This window comes from Vicugna pacos, chromosome 3 (assembly GCF_048564905.1).
Source record: "Vicugna pacos chromosome 3, VicPac4, whole genome shotgun sequence".
In the NCBI taxonomy this organism is placed as follows: Eukaryota; Metazoa; Chordata; class Mammalia; order Artiodactyla; family Camelidae; genus Vicugna; species Vicugna pacos.
In genome coordinates, this window is record NC_132989.1 from 27228723 (window position 1) to 27252358 (window position 23636).

Genomic DNA, 23636 nt, shown 5'->3' on the forward strand with positions numbered 1-23636 from the left:
CAATACCAGGAACAGAAAGACAAATGGCCTGATCTCTGAAAATCCCTGAGGGGTCTCCCTAGGGGTGGAGGGCACACCCTAGCCAGAATCCCTGTCTGGATGTGGAAGTAGAGGGAGCACACCCCCCGGGAGAGCCACAGGACACAATCTCATGGACAGGAGGGGCCTCCATGTGGGCTGCATTGTTTACCACACAGAGTGGGATGGCAAGCAGGGATGGGCAGTTTTGTCCCATGCCCAAAACACGAGGCAGAAGGATAGCAGGAAGAGAGGGGGCAGTCCTGACTTCAAAAGCTCACCTGCTGGCTCACCCTTGAGTTGAGCCTAGTGCTCTTGATAATGGCTAAGAATGGAGATAAAGGTGACTGCAGGATTTAGGGGAGCCCTTGGGGCCACCTGCAGCCAAACCAGAGAGCACACTGAGTCTCCCCCAGATAGTCTAATCCTCTGGTCTAACCCCTCTCTCAGGACTCTCACTGGTCCCTAGCAGGCCTCACCCCCACAGCACTTCTGCACATGGCCAGGCCCAGCTGCTGCCTGAAGTGGACCTTGAACAATTTGTGAGGCCCCTCCTACCCCATCTGTCCCTCTGAAGCAAATCTAGGAGCCCAGCCAGGAGGGAGTTTGAGGGACTCTCAGGGTTGTGGGGAAGGGGATCAGGGGCAGGTGTTTCTGTGTAACTTTAAGGTAGAATCAGGCCCGGGGTAAGTAAGCATCCTGGAGATCCCAATGCTATAAGGAAGGCATCCTCACCACACAAGCTGCAAAAGCAAGACTGGAAGCAGCACGGGGAAAGAGGGCCCTGTTACAGGGCTATGCCCCTAGAGGACTGCCTCTCAAGGCTGCACTACACAAGTTTCCGCTCAGGAGAGAGGGGGAGTTAGTTACAAACCTCGTGAATCCACCCTGTCCCTCCAGATTTAATGACTTCCAAAATGCCATCTCTGCTGGGACTACCCCCTGGCTCTGTCCCAGCCACCTGGAACCTAGGTCACCTTACTCCCTTCCCAGTGCTTATCCCTTTACCCTCTGACAGGCCTACACTAGACATGGCTGTGAGCCAGGCCCAGGAGAGCTAAGCAGTGGGTGAGGGGACAGGAGAAGGAATCCTGAGTAGACTGGTCATCTGATGCCAGCTCCTAGGGATGGGAAGCTCATGAGAGGCCAAGACTGGGACATTTCCCTAAGAGTGTCAGGAATAGGCTTCCAGGATGGAAGCCACTGCAGTAGCACTGATTAATACTTTCCAGAAGGACATAATGGGGATCAGGGATGAGGAAGCCACTGATGGGACCCCCAGACTCATGGCAGGTCAATCTTGAGTAGGTCTGTGGGCTTTGAGGGTCCCATCTGGCCAGCTGTAGGGGCAGATCGAAGGGGCTCTCAGCCCATGGCTCCCCAGTCCCTAGCTGCAGTTTGGTAAGATGAGGTGTAGGGCAGCCCATCCCTGAAAGCAGCTGTGCTTGGGCAGGGCCTTGGCCCCACCTCTGAAAGCTCCCCAGTGCAGCCCCTGTTGACCAGCCATTCTGATCAGACCGTGAGGTAAGGCCCCTTGCCTGCATTTCTGAAGCTTTGCCCTCTGGTGAGTAATTTCTTGGAGTTTGTATCTGGCATCAAGATCAGAAGTTTTGCTCTCCACCTCCTACCTCTAAAGGAATCTCGAAGAAGAGCCCTTCTCGAGGGCCCTGGCGGGGTGCTTCTGCCGTGAGAGAGGGCTCCAGAGACAGGAGGAAGGGCATGTATGGACCTGAAGCACTTGGGGCAGAAGCCTCCTATACTGGGTCCTCCAGCCTACGCACTTTGGCACGGGCTCCCTGAGTCTCAGTCTGATGGGCACCACAGGTTGGCACACTTGATAGCGGTCATGCAAGAGGCATGCCTGCCACCCAAGCCCTTGGCTGCAAGCCCATGCCTCAGTCCCACTGCCTCTTAGCACCAAGCAGACTCACCGAGGGCAGCATGAAATGGCTGGAGCTCCAATTGCAGTTGGAAGGTTTAGACTCAAAAGAACTTTCTTAATATAAGAGCTGTGATGTTGTGCGTAACTGGCAAGGGTGAAATGATCATTCAGCTCTCAGCAACCAGGTGCCAGCCTTGTCCTTTCAACCTGTTCCTTCACTGAGCAGATCTCAGTAAATGGTATTACCATCTTCCTATCCACTCAAGCCCCCTGGGTAGCAAGCCTCTCAGCCTCATGGCCAGTCCAGCTGTAGGCCTTGGCATTTCTTCGTCCAAACACCTCCAGAATCTGTCTGAAGCCCTCTACCGCCATCACCTAGGCCAAGCTACCACCTCTCGTCTGAATGTCTGCAGCAGCCTCTCACTGTCTGCTTGCTCCTACCCATGCCCCCTGCTGTCCATTCTTCACCCAACAGCCAGAGTGAGCTTCTCAAAATGTAAGTCAAATGGATCTCTCTCCTGCTACAAACTGTCCAAGGGCCATGATCCTCTTGGGTACAGGTCTTGCCCAATCTGGCCCTAGCCTCTTCTCCTGCTACCTTGACCACAGAACTCAGCCACAGTGTGGCCTCATTCTGTGTGCCCCTAGCTTCATTATCCATGTCCCTGGCCTCTTAATCATGACTTATTCATCTTTTGAGACTAGGAAGACTTTTCGATCTGTCAACCCCTTCCAATGCTCTGAAAATCCCTACTGAACCTAAATTCATCTCCCCAACACCTCTTACTGTCATAGTTCGTTATTCTTAAGTCTGCCTCCTTAAGAATGACACTCACAATCAAGATAACACACATAGAACAGACATGTGAAATGACCACAAGTTAGAGAGTTAGAAATAAGTGGAGGTTGGCAATGGGGGTGGGGACCAATCCTCCCCAGTCCTCTGTCCCCTACCCCTCCCACTACCTCCTAAGCCATGAGTAAACTCCCAGAAGAGAACACTTACAGATTTAGACGCCTCACACCCATTCAATGTTTATTTTTACTGTGGTGAAATACATATAACATAAAATTTAGTATTTTAACTATTTTTAAGTGTACAGTTTAGTGGCATTAAGTATGTCCACATTGCTGTACAACCATGACCACCATCCATCTCCATAACTTTTTCATCATCCCAAAATGAAATTCTGTACCCACCAAACAATAATTCTCCATTCCTCTCTCCCCATAGCCCACAACTGCCATTCTACTTTCTGTCTCTATGAACTTGACTACTCTAGGTACCTCATACAAGTGGAATCACACAGTATTTGTCTTTTTGTGTCTGGTTTATTTCACCTAGAATAATGTCTTCAAAGTTCATCTATCTTGTAATATGTGCCAGAATTTCCTCCCTTTTTAAGACTGAGTAATATTCCATTGTAGTATTGTATTCACCTTATTTTGTTTATTCATTCATCATTGATAAGCATTTGACTTATTACCACTTTTTGCTTATTGTGAATCATACTGCTATGAACAGAGTGTACAAACATCTGGTTAAGTCCCTGCTTTCAATTCTTTAAGGTGTATACCTGAAAGTGGAGTTGCAGGATCATATGGTAATTCTTTTAAATTTTTTTCAGAACATCCATACTACTTCCCACACAGCTGCACCGTTTTACATTCTCACCGGCAATGTAAAAGGGTTCCAATTTCTCAATATCTTTGCCAACACACATCATTTTCTGCTTAGTTTAGTTTTTTGTTTTTTAATAATTGTCACTCAAAGGGGTGTGAAGTGGTATCTCATAGTGATTTTAATTTTGAATTTCCTAATAATTAGCGATGTTGAGCACCTTTTCATGTGTTTACTACCCATCTGTATATCTTCTTTGGCAAAACATCTACTCAAGTCCTTTGCACATTTTAAAATTTGGATATTTGTTTTTTTATTGTTAAGTTGTGGGGATTTTTTATACATTCTGGATATTAACCCCTTATCAGATATGATTTGTAAACATTTCTCCCATACCATGGGTTTCCTTTTCACTCCGTTGGTATTATCCTTTGACGCACAAAAGTTTCAATATTGAGAAGACCAATTTTTCTTTTCTTTTGTTGCCTGTGCCTTTGGTGTCATATGCAAGAAATCATTGCCAAATCCAATGCCACAGAGGTTTTTCCTTTGTTTTCTTCTAAGAGCTTTATAGTTTAGCTCTTAACGTTTAGATCTTTGATCCACTTTGAGTTAATATTTGTATATGGTGTAAGGTAAGGATCCAACTTCATTCTTTAGCATGTGGATACCCAGTTTTCCCAATACTATTTTTGAAAAGACTGTCCTTTCCTCATTGAACTGTCTTGGCACTCTTGTCAAAAATCATTTGGCCATATATGCAAGGATTTATTTCTGGGCTGTCTCTTCTATTTCATTTGTCTGTATGTCTGTCTTTATGCCACTACCACACTGTTTTGATTACTGAAGCTTTGAAGTTAAGTTTTGAAATCAGGTGGTATGAGACTTCCAATTCTGTACTTTTTTCAAGATTATTTTGGCTATTCAGCCTCTGTTGAGATTCCACCTGAATATTAGGATGGATCTTTTTATATGTGAAAAAAAATTGGGGGATTTGATAGTGATTGTATTGACCCCTGTGACTTTAAGGAGGGCCTGAGCCAGCTAGGGTGTCCCAAGGTGACCAGAAACCAGCAATGCAGTAAGGATGAATGGTGGTATGAACAGAGGCTCAGACTTGGCACATTGAAGAGTAGGGGCAAGGGGCTACCCTATTTTAGAATACTGAAAGCTTGGGTCTTCCCAGGCCTCCTTCAGAGGCAAGTCTCCATAGCAGGAGTTTACCCATCTGTATAGTGGGCACTGAGTTCCTAAGCCACTGAAAATGCTCCTCCAGAATCAAATGCCTCCTTCTTTCCCTCATTTAGGTTTTTCAGCTCTTCCACATCCCTTGCTGATTTCTTAGGACCTGATACTCTATCCTGGCTCTTAGGAACATTAGCACTAATTCTGATGTGACTGGGACTTGGTCTCACTCCAACCCATGAACAGGTCATCCTTCCAGTCCAGCCAGCTCTCCCCTCCAGGAGAAGCATGTTTCCTCAAGACTGAGGGGAATAGGAATGGGTAGTTTCAGGCCTTCAGGGAGAGGATGGCTGGGCAGAATCCCTCGGTGAAGATTACAGATATGGTCTCCTCATCCTGGTGAATCTTTTAAGCAGAACTGGACCTCAGTAGGTGAGGTCCACTTGCAACAGTGAAAGCAATAGTGGGCACAGGCAGCCTTCTTGTGCAGCCTATACTTTTGGGAGATGACTCACTGGGCCCTAAGCCATACTTCTGGCTCTGCCTCAGAAAAACTCCTGCACTCAGTCCATTGCTGAAAACAGACAGATGGACAGAAGGGCAGAGCACTCTGAGCCCTTTGTGGGGCACAATTCCCAGTTCTGAGCTGTGACAATCACTCACCCTCCCTGCCTGGCCATGGGAACACAGGAGAGCCATATTCTAGGCTAAGTTAGTCATGCCCTAACTCTAGAAGGCATGGCTGGAGAGTCTGGCAACTCATCCTGCCCTGGAAGGGGTTGTTTAATTCTATCTTTGACAGAGGCTCCTGGGGTTTCTGGCACGGCCTGAATTTCTATCTCGAGGTTTACATATCTGCGACCAGGAGTCAGAAAATAAGGTCCTTAAGCCAAACAGGAAATTTTATCCCAGTTGTTTTTAAAGCATCCCAAACTTTATCTGGCTGACTGGAGTCATTTTAGATACAGGAGTAAAGCAGTAAGCAGGGAACATTCTTCCTATTTCAAAGATGAAATGATAGAGGCCTAATAGATTATGTCAGTGCTGGGAAAGTTCTTACCCAGTTTAAACTTTTGCTTTACCAAGTGAAATCTGTCCATCTGTTCATTCATGCATTCATTTAGTACCTACTACTGGACAGGTCTCTTGCCAGGGGCTAGGGAAACAACAGTGATTAAGACAGAATCTCTCTCTCATTGAAGGCACAGTCTGCTGGGGAGGCAAATTACAGCAAATAAACAAATAAACAAAAACTCCTAATGAAGGGAAAGAAGTAATAGAACTTGGGTCTACGAGAATATTTACCTAAAGAACCTGACCTGGATCAAAAATCAGTTCTTCCCTGAGAAAGCAGAGACGTGAAGGATGAGTTAAACAAACAAAGAAGCAGGCAGAGGGAACAGCATTTGCAAAGCATGTGCAAAAAGACCTGGAAGCTCAGGAGGGACAGGCCCAGAAAGGAAAGGTCACCTGGAGAGCTGGAGACCATGACTGAGGCTTTGGGATTCTTGCCTATATTCTTCCACCATATCCCACATCCCAACACCCCCAAGTTTCATGGCCTCACACATCACTTTCAGCCCCTACTGGGCCATTCACTGCACCCCCAGGTGCCTAGGAGGGCTCAAAGACAAATCATAGAGTGCAGAATATCAGAATTACGCAAAGAACATATACGAGGTATCCAACTTTGTTGAAGCCCCTCCAGGCCCCTGTGGCTGGTGGCAGCCTCTAACTTGAGCTAAGATCTAGTCTAGGCCCCTCTAGGGCCAAAAATTGCTTTTATTGCCAAACAGAGAAAGTATTCCAGCAGAGTTCAAGTTGGGGAAGGGGGAGAAATGCTGTTGGTCATGAACTATCTGTATTCAAAAAGCAGAGTTTCTGAGTGTTGCTGATTGACTGGGATATCTGGCTTGTAGGTCAGGCAAGCACTGGGTTGGCTAGGAGTGATCAGATGTGGAACTGGGGCATCTGCTTCAGCATTATGGTGTCTAGCAGCCTCTGTGTGTACATGACATACCCAAATCAAGATCTGGGTGCCCAATCAGGTCTCTACTGATGTCAGCAGACTAGATAGCCAGACTGGGGATTATCATTTGCCACTGGCCTTCAATTCTTTACCTATAAAAGGGTATGGAGCCCCCTAGGTCCCCACACCCTGAGACCAGTTCAGCTAACAATTGTTTGCTGAATGCAACTGTCGATTTGCAATCTATATCCTCAACACCTAAGCCGGGGTCCCCTTCCTTTCCCTCACCCCCAAATACTGTGTTGAATTCTACCTCTTCTCATATTCCACTGTGTTTGCCCTAGTCCAGGCCACCATTATTGCTCACGCAAAGGCATTTACCGTCTCCAAACTTTTCACCTCCAGCTCATGGTCTATGTAGCAACTAGAATCATCTGTCTAAAATGTCACTTTTCTTCTTAAAACCCTCCCTCAACTGCCTTTGACCATCAGGACAAAGCCCTGGGGTTTGCACCCCCAAGCAGTCGACCTCTCCAACCACAGCCCTGCATGTCCTTCTCATATACCAGGCTCAGCCACGGTGAAATTCCAGCTTCTCCAAAGTCATGCTCCCTCTCACTGTTATGCCTTTGCCAGTGGTGTTCTCTCACTGTGGAATGATCTTCTCACCTTCACCTGGCCACCTACTGCTTACTTTTCAAATGTCAGTTTAGATGCCAATACTGTGGAGCCTTCCCTGACATCCCTAAATTGGGGTTAGGTAGTCCCATTTGGTGCATTCCAGTCCCTTATCCCTCCTTAAATATTTATTTGAATTGGAGTGTAGGGGAGAGATGTAGTCTCTCAGGTTATTTAGAGAAGACATCTACCCCCATGCCTCGAAACTGCCTAGAAGCATGGGCTGGAGTCCCTGGAAAAGGAGATGGCAGCAGAGCCTTGCTTCTCCCTCCAGTTCCTACCCTAAGTGGGGGCGGCCCATTTAATCCCTCAGGTGAACTCTTCTCCTGAGCCACACTGTAAGGAGAATCACTGCTTTGCCAGCAAGGCACACAGTGTTCCAAGCTGATATGCCAGAATATTGGGCCTACAGGGGCCAGGCAAGGGCCCAGGTTGGAGAAAGGAAGGCCAGGGTTCAAACTCTGCCTCTTTCTAGCTGACCGAGTGACCATGCCATTAAGGCTGCCTGACTTCCAGTTCAGCTCAGTCTGGGCTTGCAGTGGGGGTTGTGCTAGGCAAAGAGGACTCTCCAGAGGCCTGGTTGCCTTTTGAACTTGAGTTTCTGGCTTTTGGGTGAATAGAATGAATATCCTCCTATGACCTAGAAATGCCTTCCTGGGGCTCTGTTCTTTGAAAGAAATCAAAGGTTCCCACAGACTGACCTTGAGGACTTTTTTCCAAAGGCAACCCAAGTCAACACTTTCCGAAACCTTTTACCAACTCTGCTCCTCCCACCAACATCCTGCCACCACCATGTCGAGTGGTTACTTAAGGTTCCCAAGGGCCCCCTATCCTGTTGGGTAAAATGGGCACCCATGTGCATGCCTGACTATTGACTGGGGATAATTCTAGGGAAAGGAGAGTTGGGATGACACATCCTCTTTTTTGTGTGTATGCTGCTGTATGTGAGAATGTTTTTACAAGCATGTATTACTCCTATAATTAAAGATTCAAATCTAGTAAAAAGTTCTATCCTGTAGGCCATAGGTTCAGAGGGTAGATGGTGTAAGAAAACTTAATAGGTGAGACAGCACTGAAGCTGGGCTTGGTCAGGAGGGCAGTAGTGACAAAAGGGCTTTTGGACCAGGTAAAGGCAAGATCCAAGGTTCAAAGCTGAGAGAGCTTTATGAGCAGAGGACAAAAAGGATGGGCACACACTTGGCTGGAGGAGTTGTTTATGTAATACAGGTGAGAGGTGAGTTAATACTCTAGTGGTAGGCCTTGAATGCCAGACCAAGGAGTTTATATTAAGGGATTTCTAAACCAGAGGGATGCGACCTGAGGTAGGCCTTGGGGTTGGAGCTGGCAAAGATGTGAGCAAGGTCAGGCCTGCCAGAAGGCTATGTGCACATCCCAGTGAGAGGAGCAACAACCAGGGGAAAGGATTTCCAGGATGAATGAGCCAGGATGGCCAAGATCTCAATACTGAGGACCCACCTGCCACCTGCACCACAAATCCAAAGCCTCGCTGGGCATTGGCAGCCCTGTGCCTGAGATTCCTGGTCCATCTGTGGTTGAATACAGGGTGACATTCTAGTGTAACCCAGGTTTAGTCATACTTGCTCACCTTACCCAGAAAGGAGATGGTGCCCACGGGACCCCTTGGGGCCTCCAGTTTGTTTTGCCTGCAGAGAAGAACCCAGAGCAGCTGTTTGGTTTTGGGTCACATGGTGATTAATTTGTGTATCACATTTTCCTGTACACAATAAAAGGAAAAGTAAGCCCGTACACAACAAAAAAGGTACTAGGATGTGCCATATGACGGTTCTCACACTGCAAGAGGCAGGATGGGTGCTTTGGTAATGCTGTGGGTTCCCAAGGGTTCCAAAGAGGCCCAGACACCTCAAGGGACTGGGTCTGACAGTAGGGAGGGTAGGCTAGAGTACCCTACCCAGTACATCTCCCAGACCTGCCTCCTGCCCCATCAAAGGCAACTGGGGATAGTCATGCCTAAGGGGCCACCCAAGGTCACTTGCGGACCTACATGGAGACACACTGGGCCTTGGGCAGATTCTCCAAGATCAAAGAACCCATCTCCCCATCATAATCATGGTTCCCTCACTATTATGACCAGGCTACCAAGGACTCAAGGTTAAAAGAAAATGCAACAAGCAGAGAGGGAACATTTTCTCCCCTCTCTGACTCCTCTGAGTTGCTTAGTGGAATGAGATCAAGGCCACTGCACCTTGAAAGGGCCCAGAAACTTCAGAGTATAATGAACACATCAGGTAAGGAAAATCTCTTCCTCTACCACAGGTGGTCTCACAGCTCCGTGTTCTGAGGCCTGCTGTTCCATCTGCCTGGATGCCCTTCCTCATCTGGCCCCACCATGGGTTAAGGAGCTCCTTTCTTGCAGGTATCATCTCCTCTGTGAAGTGAAGCTTTCCTTTACCATTCTACTAGCACACTCCCCTCCTCCATTATTTCTGTACTTATCTTTCACTACATATTGCACTCTCTGCTGTTTTGCTTTATTTATTGACTGAGGTGATGTTATATGAGCCTTCCTCTGCTGTGGCTCCAGTGGGTAGCTTAGTGTCTGCCCCATTGAGCAGGTGCTCACTAAACGTTGGTATAACAGAACCACACAGCACAGTCCCAGATTTCCCGAGCCAATTCCAGGCCACTTTGAGATGCTTTATCCCTCCTCACCAACCCCTACCAGCCCACCAGTAGTCTAACAACCCCCTCAACTCCTGCCTGAGGTTGGAGCTTAATACCAGTCACACCTGGAGGTGTCTCTTTTGAAAGGGTCCTCAAACTAGAAGTCTGTAGAGGTCCCTCAAGTTCTCAGTAAACTTGGCACTCAGGGCAAGACAGAGTGGAGAAGGCTGGGAACTGTGGTGATCACTCACTGTTATGAAGATAGACCCTTGTGCAGCAGCAATGTGGTGACGATTGACAACCCATGTGCAATAGGAAGCATGGTTATGACCTGAGTGAGTGAGCATGCTGCCTGCCCAGGGTGTCTTGAAACCCCATCTGGAGATGGCCAGCTATGGACTCAGGACCCAGGACATCATCCAGCTTGAGCCATGGGCAGGGCATGTAAGAACAGCCAAGCAGGTAGGAGATCGCTGGCCACCTTCCATGAAGCAGGTACCTCTGAGTCCCCAGTCTACTTCTTCCACCCTCAAGATTAGAAACAGGTCCAGGTGGGTTGTGGCAGTGAGGAGAAAGCCATCCCCACCACAAGGGCCTCGGCAGGACCAGCTGACTCTCCTTGAGTGCCCTAGCCCTAGGCTTCTTGCCCTGGACTTTGCATTCTTCTAGGATGACAGTGTCCTCCTTCTGCCAGGGTAGCTTTTCTGTGGACTTCTCAAGCTTTAGAATTCTCTGGCTGACTGATGGCTCTCTTCTGCTTAGCTAGGCTCTGATGCCCGGCTCACCCCCAGTTTGAGTCAGCACCCAGCTGGCTGCTCAAGCCCTGGCTCTGGTCTCTGAGAGGTCTCTGGGCAAATCTGCAGTTCAGCTCTAAACACTCTTGCATTTGGTCTCCTCGGTTCATTGATCAGGAACCATATGATCTTTTAAAAACACAGCTGGTAGAGTTGCCCATCTGTGCTTCAGCATTTGGATTGTAAACTGGGCTGCCTAGAATTTATTTAAACCTGCAGGCCTGGGGACAGAATGAGGCTGCCCTCACAATGCCTCCTGTGATGATCTTCTCATTTCCTAGATCATCTTAATTCTTGGGACCACCCTTGGCTAGATTTCTAGGACTAAGTCTGGTTTTAATGCTGATTTCTCTCCTGAGCTCTTCTAAGGACTATTTTCTCTTGACAATGAGATTCACTAATTACAGGATAAAGCACTTATCTTCATTCCTCCTCTGTCCCTGCACCAGACAGACACATACACATACACACACACATATTTCCCAGACAAGATGGGTCAGAAGTCCTTAGCCAGGTCAGTAACCCAAAGTAGCGATGTTCTCTATGCTCCCCTCCCTACCCCAGCCTTTGAAATATACACAGGAAGATTGCTGATGTGGCAGAGACTGCCAAGTGCCCCCCAATATCTGATCAAGCTGGGCACATGGCCATCCAAAATAAATACTAAATTTCTCAACCTCTTTTCCAGCTATGTGACTAAGTCCTTGTCAACAAGATATAAGTAGGACAGTGTATCCGATTTCTGGAAAGTATCCTTAAAGGGAAAAGGTATGCCCTTTTTCCTTTCTTCTTTTTTCATGCTAGCTGGAAAGCACCTTCTGTGATGTGATAGCTGGAGTTAAAGCAGCCATCTTAGAACATGAGGATGAAGCCACACTTTGAACATGGCAGATGTGGTAGCCCAACTTCCAAGATGGCTTCCAGCAATTCCCAACTTTTGATATTCATGTCCTTGTTTCACTCTCTCCCATATTAAATAGGGCTGACCCATGTAACCAACAGGATATTGCAGAAAAAGTAGTGTGACTGACTTCTGAGACTACTTCATAAAGGACATTGCAGCTTCTACCTTACTCTTTTTTGGATCACTTGCTCTAGGCTAGTGGGAGCCAGCTGCCATGTTGTAAGCACACTCAAGCAACCCCATGGAGGACTATAGGTAGTGAGGAATTGAGGCTTCCTGCCAACAGCTATAACCAACTTGCCAGCAGTGTTGCAGTGTCAGTCAAGCCTTCAAGTGACCACAGCTTCATCTGACATCCTGATTGCAACCTCATGAGAAAGCTCAAGCCAGAACCACCCAGCAAAGTCACTCCCGAATTCCTGACACAGAAAGTGTGAAGTCATAAATGTTTATTGTTGTTTTAAGCCACTGAGTTTTGAGTGTTATACAATAGTAGAGGAGAGCAACAAAACAGAAGGAGCCCTGACCCTCTCTGAAATTTTGGAGGGCCACAGCAACCCTTGATATTTACCTCAGACTTTTTTTTTAAGAGATACAAAATTCTCTTACTTTCACAATTATTATTTTGAGTTTTCTGTCACTCCTCTTCCTCGTTTTATTTTGGCACCACTCATTCAGAAACTCTTCTAAGAATTGCTAGCTGGAAGCACCTTTGGAAATCATCTCAGTCATTCCTGCTGCCAGTGGCATGTTGAGGCCTAAATCTTCCTAAGATGATGGGTAGTTAATGTCTAAAAATGTCTGTAAAAGGAATTTTATAATGAGAGCCACAGGCCAAGGATCAGGAGACCCTGGCTCCACCCGCTCTGAGGGCTCTCATTTAACACTTTGGTGACCTCCCCAGGCACAGAGAGACACTGTCTTCACATGGGTCTCCCTGGGATGCCCATGAGGCTCAAATAGATGTGTACATAAGCAATTTGGAGAGTGCCAACTGCTGTTCTACCAACTGAAGAAAGCATTCTTGCTGTGCGTCTGGCTGTTTTTGGATGGAGTTAGCCTGCCTCAGTATTCACAGGTGTTCCTTTTGTGGACCAGCTTTCAGATGTGTATCTCTGCGGCCTACTGAACAAATCCTTGCCAGTTATTAGATGCCTTACATAGATCCATTCAGCCACAGCATCTGACAGGGCTGAGTGATGGCAGTCCTGTTAGTCTGTTTCTCTTACTAACACCCTCCTTCCCAGTGCCCTGGTTGCAAGACAGCGCTAGCCCTTTGAGGCTTCCTCCCCACCCCGTGTACTGCTTTGTCATAGACCACCATTTCTAAGTGAACTGACCACCCAACACAATTCCTGATCCCCAGCATCACAGTTCCTGGACCTGCTTAATGTTTCTCACCTTCTCCCGTTGGCTCTTGCCATACAGTGGGATAGCTTCTCTCTGAAATTAGCCTCCTGAATTTGACTAGAGGCCTTGACCTCCTGCTTTCTAGATTTTTACAGTCCTCTCTCCACTCCTGCTCTTGCACTTATACAAAGACCTTCTGTCCCTAGAGGCTTCAATTGATTCTCCAGCCTGACCCCATCAGAATCATCTGAACAACCAATAGTTTTCTTAAACCCTATATTACTTAGGGTAATGCTAGATGGTATAACGAATTTCAAAATGTATATTGGCTCAGACAATATAGTTCATTTCTTGTTTACAAACAACTCACATGGGTGTTCCTGATCAGTGGTGTCTCTCCTCCAAGGGATGATTCAGGGGCTGGGGTCCTTCTACCTCGTGGCTCTGCCATCTCCAACATGTGGTTTCCAAAGAGGTCTCAAACTAGAAGGAGAAAGGAAGGGTGGAGAAGGCATGTCTGCTTCTTAACTATTTTGGGCTGGAAAATACACGTTATCCCTGATCAACATTCTATTGGCAAGAACGAGTCACTTGACTCCCCTCAGATGTAACAGAGGTGAGGGGAGGGGTGTGTGCTGGGAAATGTAGCCCCTGCTGGATAGCCCCTTCCTAGCCTCAACTCTGCTCTATGGAAGGGCAAAGGATGACACCTGTCTTTGGTAAAACAGTTATCTCTCTCTGCTACACACCCTTCACTTCCTTCTGCCACAACTGTCTTATAACATTGCAACCCAGGCACTATAGGCCAACCTGCCTTCCTGTCTTCTATGTCCTGTAGAAAACCTCAAGGGGGACAGGTCACTGCCAATGCAGATTTATGACCTCCAAAGCCACCAGGGCCCCTGTATTGCTAAGCCAGGGTGAGATTCTCTCCTATTTCCCATAACGAGTGTTCCAAGTATCTTCTTCTTGTCCTTAGCCCCTCCTCCACTCTCTCAGCAAGTGAGAATTTTAGGACCAAAGTGCATGATGCCCCTCCACTTCTTCCCCTGCTATCTCTTCATATAAGTTTCTCTGTGCCAATATTCACTCCAGCTTCACATCCTGAACCTTTCCCTGGATTTCAGGCCCTTGTATCCATCTGCCCCTGGATGTTTCCACCTGCATGCACATAGGTCTTTCATACTCACCACATCTCAAACTGAATTCACTATTGCCCAGCCTGTCCCCCTCCCCCAAACCTGCTTCAGCTCCTGTGGCTTCTTTCTTCTGTTACAGCAACACCCTAACCACATGGTTGTCCTTGCTGAAAACCTGAGGGCCATCATTGTCCCATTTCTCAGGTTAAATCCTGGCCAAAACATTTCTTGAATCAATTCCCTCTACTCCTTTCCTTGATTCAGGTCATCACTTTTTGCTCAGATGCCTGTAGCCACCTCCTAACAGGTCTTTATACCTCTAGTCTGTTCCCCTCCAACCATTCTCCACAGACAGCCAGAGTGACAGTATAGATCTGACCACAGCATTCACTTTCTTAAGTGAAGTATGCCCCCCAAGTCACCACATGACTGGACCCACTGCTCGCTGCAGCCAGCCCCTCACCTCCTCCAACACTCCAGCAACACTAGACTTTCCTCTGTATATGCCCTGAGGATCCCTGATGTCATATTGGGGTCATGGGTGGGTGTCCTCCTTGGTGCTGCTAGAATAACCTTTATTTTCTTCCTTCCGTACTTATCACACTCCTAGGTAAAGCTCTTTTTGTATGTCTGCCTCATGATACCACAAGGGAAGGAGTTAACTGTCTCATGATTATCATACAGTCATGAATGAATGAAGATGGTGGGAAGGTACACATCGAAAGCATAGAAAAATCTTGTTTTAGATATGCTTGCCTTATGCTGAATGAACATTTCCTTCTCAGGAGTCAAAGTATATATATATTTATCTGTGAAATCTGATCCTTTGCCTGAAAGCCTCCCATCAATTAATCATGACTGGCCATTTGCACAAAACCTCTTATCTCAAAGCATTTTGCACGAAGGGGCTGAGCTCTCCAGTCCTGCCAGAGCTGCAGGCTCAGTTCCTACCACATGACTGGCCTTGGCAGTAGACTCACATCCATGCCTCCCACTGGACCTCCATGGGGTCTTGGGAGGCAAGGCAGAAAGGAGCATTGTCCTCCATTTTTAAGATAAAAAAAACCTGTTCATAAGAGATGAGTGATTGTCCAAGGGTACAGAGTGAGTCAGGTATTACTCTTTTCCATTGTATCATAGACCACTCTGCTCCTTGCTCTCTGCAGCTGACATAATGCCCCATGGTGCCAACACAGACCCTGGGCTCTGTGGGAAACTGCCTCAGACACTGCCCCAGCCCTTTAGGTCATAATACATCTTGCATGTCAGCTATTCCCTCAGGTAGGGAATTACTGGAAGAGACACCCACCCAAGCTGACTCAAGAATAAAGGAGGACTCTTACAGAATCCAAATGCACCAAGTCATCCCAGGAACTGGAAGCTCATTAGACAGACATTTTATCTTTCGTGCTGGACCACAGGCCTTTTCTCCCTGCATTTCTAATCTGCTTCCTTTTTCACAAAACCCTTAACCATCTTTTACAAGGCCCAACATGACCACCAGTCCTGAATCTGCCTAACTCACAACTTCAGGGCTCACCACGAAAGAAGCAGAGTGTCAGAGCCTTGGGAACACCTGACTGGCTCAGCCTTGGGTGATAGTTGTTCTTCCAGGTTAGGCTTACAGCCCTGGCCCATTACTGGAACATATACAGCATGTCAGCTGGTACAAACGGGGCTGTGAGGGTTGTAGGCAGGGGAAATACTAGAAGGGATGTAGGTGAGGGAGTCAATTACAAGTGTAGGGAAAAACTGTGAAAGATGTTGAAATTTGGTGGATGTCCTGAATAACTTACCCACCTAGGTTCTTTCAGCCTTTTGTAGTCTTTGACTAGACATTTCTCAGGTCTAAAGACAGAAGTGAAGTTGTAAAATCTTGATAGTAATGCAAATAATTACTGTACACAGAAATACAAATTGTGTCTAGTGGAATACAACTGACTATTACCTTGTGGCTATTAGGCAGTTTTGCATCCATTTCTAAAATCATTTCGGCATTTCTTACCTAACATATGTGATACTTTCAGTTCTCCTTTGAATTGGCTATGTTTTAGTGGTTCTCCCATAAATTAGTGAGTTAAACTAAATCTTTGACACATGCTAATTTTATATCTTGGGACAGGCATGGTTATATTCTCTTTTAAAATTCATCATTAAATATAGACAAAGTCTGTATGATCACATACTCACTTTAGAAACATTAGTGATGCAGAGAAAAAAATTTAGGATACACAGGAAACTGTTAGTGGTCACCTGTGGGGAAATGGGAAGGAGGCACCTACTTTTCATTTTATATCTTTTTGTACTATTTTAATTTTTAAACTATGTTTAAAGAATTTCAGTAGAAGTTGTCCAGGCAAAAGCTTTAGAGTCATTTGATTTCTTTTTTTATACTTTCCTCTATTAAAAAATAACATTAACTTTGTAATTATTTGTTAAGCTGTATATATGGTTGTTTGGACTTTTCTGACTATGCTATATTTCACAATTTAAAAAAACTGATACATGTTAAAATTTAAAGGAAAAACTACATCTTGGCATAGTGCTCCAAGCCAGCCCTGGGCAGCCAGTGGTAGTTATGATGTGATGTCTGTCCTAAGGGAAGAGTCTAAGGTCCAGGCTCCATGCATTGGCCAAAGGGTTCCCAGGAACCCTCCACACACACCTTGTGTCAGGAGCTGTCCATGTGAGGGACCTTCCTCATTGTTCAATACTTGCCGCATCCCCTCCCTCCCTCCTGCCCTCCTGGCAGCCCAGCTCAGGGAGTACTGATGAAAGATCATGCCAGAATGGGAACATTCCTTCCCCCTGCCCTTCCTCCCCTGACAACTGAGAGGCATCTCCCCTCTCTGGCTTGCAGCTGAAAGGGAAGAATCACTGCCAAACCACTGCTTGCACAATGCCCTTCTGAGAGGGGTACACAAAATTTTTGTCCATTCAATCCTGTCTTCCTCCTGACTTACCTGGTGGTCCAGATACGCTCTGGCTTCTATGCTCACGGGTGGTTCACTCACTAGTAACGGCTCCTAACACTTCATATTCTTCTGTCTCCATTAACCAACCCATAAACTAGCATTGATTTAAGTTCACGAGGACAGAACCTTCCTCCTAGGAATTCCCCCAAGCTTGGATGTTTGTCTCTGCTCTTTTCTTAGTGTGTATATGTGGCTGGGGAGGCAACACCCACAGGCAGTGGGATCATCTCAGCCCCAGGAGCCTCCCCTGACCTTTGGCCTGAGTATGTACAGTCCCTTGCATTTGGCACACCTGCACGCAGGTGCTTCATTAATGAACTCTGGCCTAGGAGGACCGAGGAAGAACGAAGGCATGAGCTCAGTGCTTCCTCTCACTTGCTGCACACCCTCAGCTGGCCTGACTAGAGGCAACCCTTCCCACACTTACCCACAAAGCACAGAGTTACGGCCACCCCCAAATCCTGGGGCTGCTGTTTCAGGTGCTCCAGGACACCTTTCTCAGCAGCATACCACTGCTGAGTGCCACTACGTGGAGATGTTTGAACCCAGACACACAATGCTGTCTGACTACATCACTTTCTGCCTTAAGTCCTTCAGTGGCTCCCCATTGCCTGCAGAATCAAGTCCAAGCTCCGTAGCCTGGCCTTCAAGTCCCTTACTTCGTAATGTGGCCCCAGGTGTACCTCTGGCACTGTCTCCTATGCCATGTACCCTGCTGTCTAACCACTCATTCAGCCCATGCATGCTGGAGTCTAACTTGTGCATAAATCTAAAGGCTGTTTTCCGAGTCCTCATAGCTGCCCCAAATGCCTCATTTCAATGGCAGTCTCTCTCTTATTAATTGATGTCATCAGAATTGCATTATACAGATGTGGATGCAGGCAGGCCATTGCCTGCTCTAATGCACAGCCTTACCCTGATACTCACATCACCCTTGAGGCTGCACCTGGCTGAATATCACACAGACCACTTTCCAGAATGGCTCTCTCCACAGGAGCAGCTGCAGATTCCTCCCACCTCCCCAAAGCTCACTGCTGTGAAGTAGAGACAGTTGTATTAGGACATGTCACAGCATCTCACTGCCAAAGTGACAGCTACAATTATGTTTTGGCCGACAGCTGGAGGTGAGAGAATATACAGCCAAGGCCTCGTGAGCCTTCATGAATCAGCAGTTTGTGCTGTGTGTCCAGCTGGTGGGTGAGGTGGGCCAATCCTGCCTGTTGTTCAGGATTTCCCTTGGTGGCCAACCTGCTGGTTACAGACCTCAAGTTAACACCTGAGACTTTCAAGTGGAGTCCTCCACTGGACAGTGATAGTTAATGTCCCCAAGGGCCACCCCAGAACCTAGAGGAGCAGAAGAGTAGGGTGGTTAAGTCCAGGCAGTGCCCAACCCAAGGGATAGGCACTTGATTCCTGGGCAAGGACAGGAGCAAGCAAAGCAAAGCAAACAAAGCGCCGAGCTGCCCAGGTGTGACCTTTATCATGCTGGGCAGCCAGATGCGGGGTATGCTTGTGATGGGCAAGGATCTCTCTTGAGGCTCAGGGCACCACCTCTCCAAGGAGCCTCAGTGCACCACCTCCCCAAGGAGCTTCAGTGCCACATGCCGCGGGCAGAGAAGTGGTGTCAGTGTAGGGACCAAGACACTGCAGCAAGAACAAGCACACAGCAGAAGCAGCTCCCACTTACTGAGCCCTTCTGCGTGCCAGGCACTGTGCCGACTGCTTCGCATACATTCCTTGTTTTCATCTTCCCCATAACCCAGTGAGGTAGGTTCTGTTATTACCCCCACTTTACCAGGGAGGAAACTGAGTCTCAGGGGGGCATTTGATGGTGGCCACATAGCTGGCCAGTGTGGAGATGGAATTTAAGTTCAGTCTGGCCCCAGAGTTTGGTTGGCTTAAGCTTCATTATCCTGGTTTGGCCCTTTCAATCCAGTCTTGGCTGCAGGAAGCTAAGAGACCCCCAGCACACTCCTCACATAGTGTGAGTGGAGTTGGGGCCTCCAAGTAGACTTCGGCCTGGAAGCCAAGATGTTACCAAGGAAAATAAACAACAGCTATTTCAGGTGACAGGTACTGGGCTATGGAGCTGGAGGAGGGAGTGTGCAGAAAATAAAAAAGCTACTAGGATTTTCTCATTGTACATTTTTGCATGTTTAGCAGAACAAGCTTTATTAGGAAGCTGCTCCGTGGCCAGCATTGCCCCTGGAGACAGAGGGCAGCAGCAGGAACTGTCCTTTCTCTCTGACCCACAGGCCTCTCGAGCCCAGGGCTTGCCTATTACTTAGCCCTGACCTGGGTTCTGGCCAAGGCCCTGGGAAGGGCGGGCTCAGGCCCCTGGGGTTCTCTGAGGAGTACTGCTGCCCTTCTTTGGCCCCTTGTTGGAGCAGAACCTGCCTGTCTTTGCATCCTGTCCAAAGGCACACAGACAGGAGGCAGCTGGCTAGCAGTTCTGTTCAACAGGCTTCCAAAGTGGGCGTCTGAAAGGACAGCAGGGCTGGGGCGCGGGAGCATTTGTATTTCAAGTTGCTGCTGCCCATGAATCACCAATTTCATTCTGTGCTCTCAGCTCTGTGAAGGCATCATTTCCACCCAGCCTCACATGGAGCTGGCGGCCAGAGCCTCTTAGTGGGGCTATAAATAGCAGATCATCAACTCACCTCTTCTGAGCTCATCACAGGCTCCTGGGTTTACTGTGTGTCTTCCTGCTGTCACCATCACTCAGATTTCCCAGGTGAGGCCTGGCTGAGAGACCTAGGGCACGCTCCAGGGGCTGCAAGGTTTGGGTTCCCAGAGCTGTTCAGGGTGACAGAGAGGGCAAAGGCAGACTTCTGAAAAGCTCGGCATTTAAGGTGTCATAATTATAATCTTGGGTCTCTGAGCTCCTCTCCAATTAAATGCAGCAGCAAGGGATTTTCATTTCTCCAGGAGTCCTAGAAATAAAAGGCAAAGTACTCACCAAATATACACCCAGAAAAAGCCACCAGAGTGGGCAGCAACAAATGAGAGGGTTCATGTGGACTTGTCTTCTAACACTGAATGAAATACTTTATGAATCCCTGGCTTCAGAAAATCACATTTCTTTAGTATTACTCAGAGCACCATTATGGTGTGCTCCCTGCGTACCAGGCTCTGTGCCCAGCCAGCCTTGGCATGCAGCACCTCATCAAGTTATCACAACAACCATATTGAGTTAACTGTTAGTGTCACTGGCTTTCCATAGGTGAGGAGGCTGAGGCTTCCAGAGTCACACAGACAGGGCTTCTGGATTCCAGAGCCCAATCTCTGACCAGCACACTTTCTACCTCCTGCAGAAGAGGACTGTTTGTGTCCACATACACACCCACGTGTAGCCATGCATCTGTCCAGCTTCACGTACTCCACGACCGTTAAGGAGGAGCCGGATGCCCACAAATTCATCTTCCCCCAAGTCCCAGGCCTCATTGGCAACCTGAATGTCCCTGTTGCCATTTTCTCCTAAATCTCATCTTCTAGGTTCTCCTGCAGGAGGGATCAGCCTCCATTTGGCTCTCCAGGCCCAGCTTGATGGTCTTCCTCATGCCTCCCTTCCTTCAGGCCTGAATCAGGCAGGGGTCAGGTGGGACTCCCTCCCTCTCCCTCGCCCTCCCCAACTTCCCACTGGCCTAGGGCAGCCTCCCTCCAATCTGTTCCCTCTTTTGTCTCCCAGAGTCACAGCCCTGAGTTTGAGGTCTCATCCCCTGTATTGGCTCCTCTCGATAGCCTTCCAGCTCAGTGCTGTACCTGAGGAATGTATTAAGAACAGAGATTCTTGGTCCCCTCCCTAGATCACCTGAAACAAAATCTCACAGGGTAGGGACCATGGTCCAGATTTTCAAAGAACTCTTCCAATGATTTATGCAGCCAGAGTTAAGAGCCACTTTGTCTAACTGGTCACCTAGATTCGGGCCTTTTCCTGCTCCAAACTCTCCTACCCACAGCTACTGTCAGCTTAATTTTCTTAAAGCACAGTTTGTCTCATATCACTCTCCTGTTCAAGATCCTTGGGTGGCTTCCTACTGTCTGCAGGACAGTGCAGAGTCCTTAGTGTAACATTCAAGGTCCTCTCCATCCTAACCTACTCATTCTCCTGTTAATCCCTTGCCTCAGCCCATAGAGCCACCTTTCTGGCCCTGCTCTTTCTTCCAAGCTTGTCTGGACTTTGTATGTCAGCTGGGCACAGCAGAGCACACTGAAACAGCAGTGATCCTTCCCTAAGACTTTGAGCCCTTCAACAAGAGGAATGAGGAGTTGCTGCTAAAATGCCCTCTTAATTCAAGAGCCACATGTGCAGCTTGAAATGAAGAGGGTTTTGTGTGGCCTGCAGATGAAAAGAGATCCGCCAGCAGATACAACACAATAGCAGTAATGTGTAAACACGGGATAGCAGGAGAGGTGGGGCTCATGATTAATTCAAAGAAGACAGTATTTCAGTATTCCCTTGCTTTTATTCAAGCCCAAAAGACAGAGCAAGTCTGGTAAGCATTGGGGGTAGGACCATGTTTCAAAGTACCTCTCATGCTTTTCTGTTCCCATTCCTAAATAAAAACAGAGAAACACATTTGGATTGTTCAAAAGGTCAAAAGTATCTTACTAATATGATTAAACAATGTGTGTGTTTGGATTTTGCTCCATTTCCCACAAAGAAACATCTAACCCCAAACAAAATAAAAAGTGACTGTATTGATCGACAGCAAGAAATATTTTACTAGAAACTGTTCCCCTCTAGTGTTTCAGAGTGAAAACAGACCCTAAAGAACTTCTGGTTAAATGTGGCAGAAGAGCCTCTTGTGAATCTCTGTCTGCTCCCTCCCAAAGCCCTACTACAAACAACCATAAAGGAGTAAAAAGAGTTACAAATCCACAAGGTCAATAGGAACAGGGGAGGAGGTGGCAGCAGACATAGGTCAGCAGATTTTTGGAAGGTGGGAAGGGGAGAAAGGAGTGGAGAGTCACATGGCAGCATGGGGGAGGCTGAAGGCAGAAAGAGCCTCTGGGTGAGAAGCAACCTCACTGCTGGGACAGGGAGGGCAGAGCTACAAACGGGAGGACTGGAAGAGACTGAATGATAGCACATCCCATTGGGCAGTGAGGTAGCCACACCTCACTCGCTCCTGCAGGAGACTTGAGGTGCCCACTGGGGAATATGGGTCAGATCAGCAGGTACTGTGGAGAGTGGGTATGAAGTGCAGAATAGAAAATATGGGGAATAAATGGAAACCTAGATACTAAGAGGTAAACTCCCAGCCCTTTTTCCTTACCCTGCATCTAGAAACCCTGGCAACCAGGCACACCCCAGGCTGGAGACTAAAGAACTCTTTTTCTGGAGAAACCGAGCAAACTCAAGGGAAAGACCTATAGTTACAGACATGATACAGATACAGACTCCCAATAAAAAAGCCAGCTCATGACCAACCATTCTCCATAGGGAAGTCTGCTAGTAAACAAGCTCCACTCAAGCATGCTGACCATCCAATCATTTCAGCACATGATTCTTAAACAAGGTCAGAGAACCAAGATCCCCAGATATTTAAGGAGAGCCTCAGACAGGTGTCCAGGAGGGAGGAAGAATGCATAAGTTTAGGGGAGAAAAGAAAGCTTTACAAATGTTTCAAAATCTTGAGGGAGAGAAAATAAGATTTATATCTTAAGGTTCATTTTCATGAAATGTCAGAACACCAGGGATAAAGAAAAGATTCCAAAAGGACCCAGAAAGGAAAACCAGGTCAACTAAAAAGATCAGGGATCAGAATGACACCAGACTTCTCAGCAGCAACACTGGAAGCTGGACGATAATGGCATCACGGCTTCAGAATTCTGACTGAGAATTATTTATAGCTTAGAAATCTAAACCCAACGCATTAAGAGAAATGGTAGAATAAAAGATACTTGAAGACATGGGAGATTACAAATAATTTGTCTCTCAAGCTTCCTTTCTCAGGAAATTCTTTACGCAAACAAAAGAATAATCCAAGTATGAGGAAGACATATCCAGGAGAGGGCAAAGGGATTCCCCAGGATGATGGCGAAGGAGACCCTGGATGACAGGAGGGCAGTAGGCCTAGAGCTGAGAGTTCCCCTCTGAGCCAGAGACTAGGGGACTTCAGGACAGAAATGGGCCAGACAGATTAACCAACAGGTGTGACTAGGTGGAAAATTATGTTGAGAGGCTATTAAATGGTTGTGAAAATTAATAATAAGTTTATCAAAAACTGAGTAAACAAAAAAATCTGAGGCAATTGTTACTTACAGAAAGCCCCATAATGCAAAAACTGTAAAAGGAAATGAATGCCACACGGAAAAACTTACAGAGCCATAATAATGTAAACACAGATTACTGATTTAACCAAGGTCTGTGATAAACAGTGTTGTAAAGCTGGGAGAAAGGGAAGGAGGATGTAGGTGGTGGGGGTAAAAGAAGCCAATCCTCATCTTCCATGAGTGCAAGAAAATGGGTAAT

The 23636-nt window shown here is 47.2% G+C and overlaps 1 protein-coding gene across 4 annotated transcripts in view; it reads right to left on the minus strand.

Moving 5' to 3' along the window:
• Positions 1-23636, minus strand: part of JADE2 (jade family PHD finger 2) — a 131668-nt gene that overhangs the window by 92137 nt on the left and 15895 nt on the right. For 2 of the 4 annotated variants that reach the window (XM_015246586.3, XM_015246580.3), the window contains exons 2-3: positions 19819-20091; positions 13415-13527 (exon numbers count right to left, since the gene is read on the minus strand). In XM_015246586.3, the coding sequence (XP_015102072.2) occupies positions 13415-13504 (90 nt within the window). In that variant the 5' untranslated portion in view covers positions 13505-13527; positions 19819-20091. Of the gene's footprint in view, positions 1-13414; positions 13528-19818; positions 20092-23636 lie in introns of those variants that run through there. The other 2 variants (XM_072957167.1, XM_072957181.1) reach the window with 2 other exon arrangements.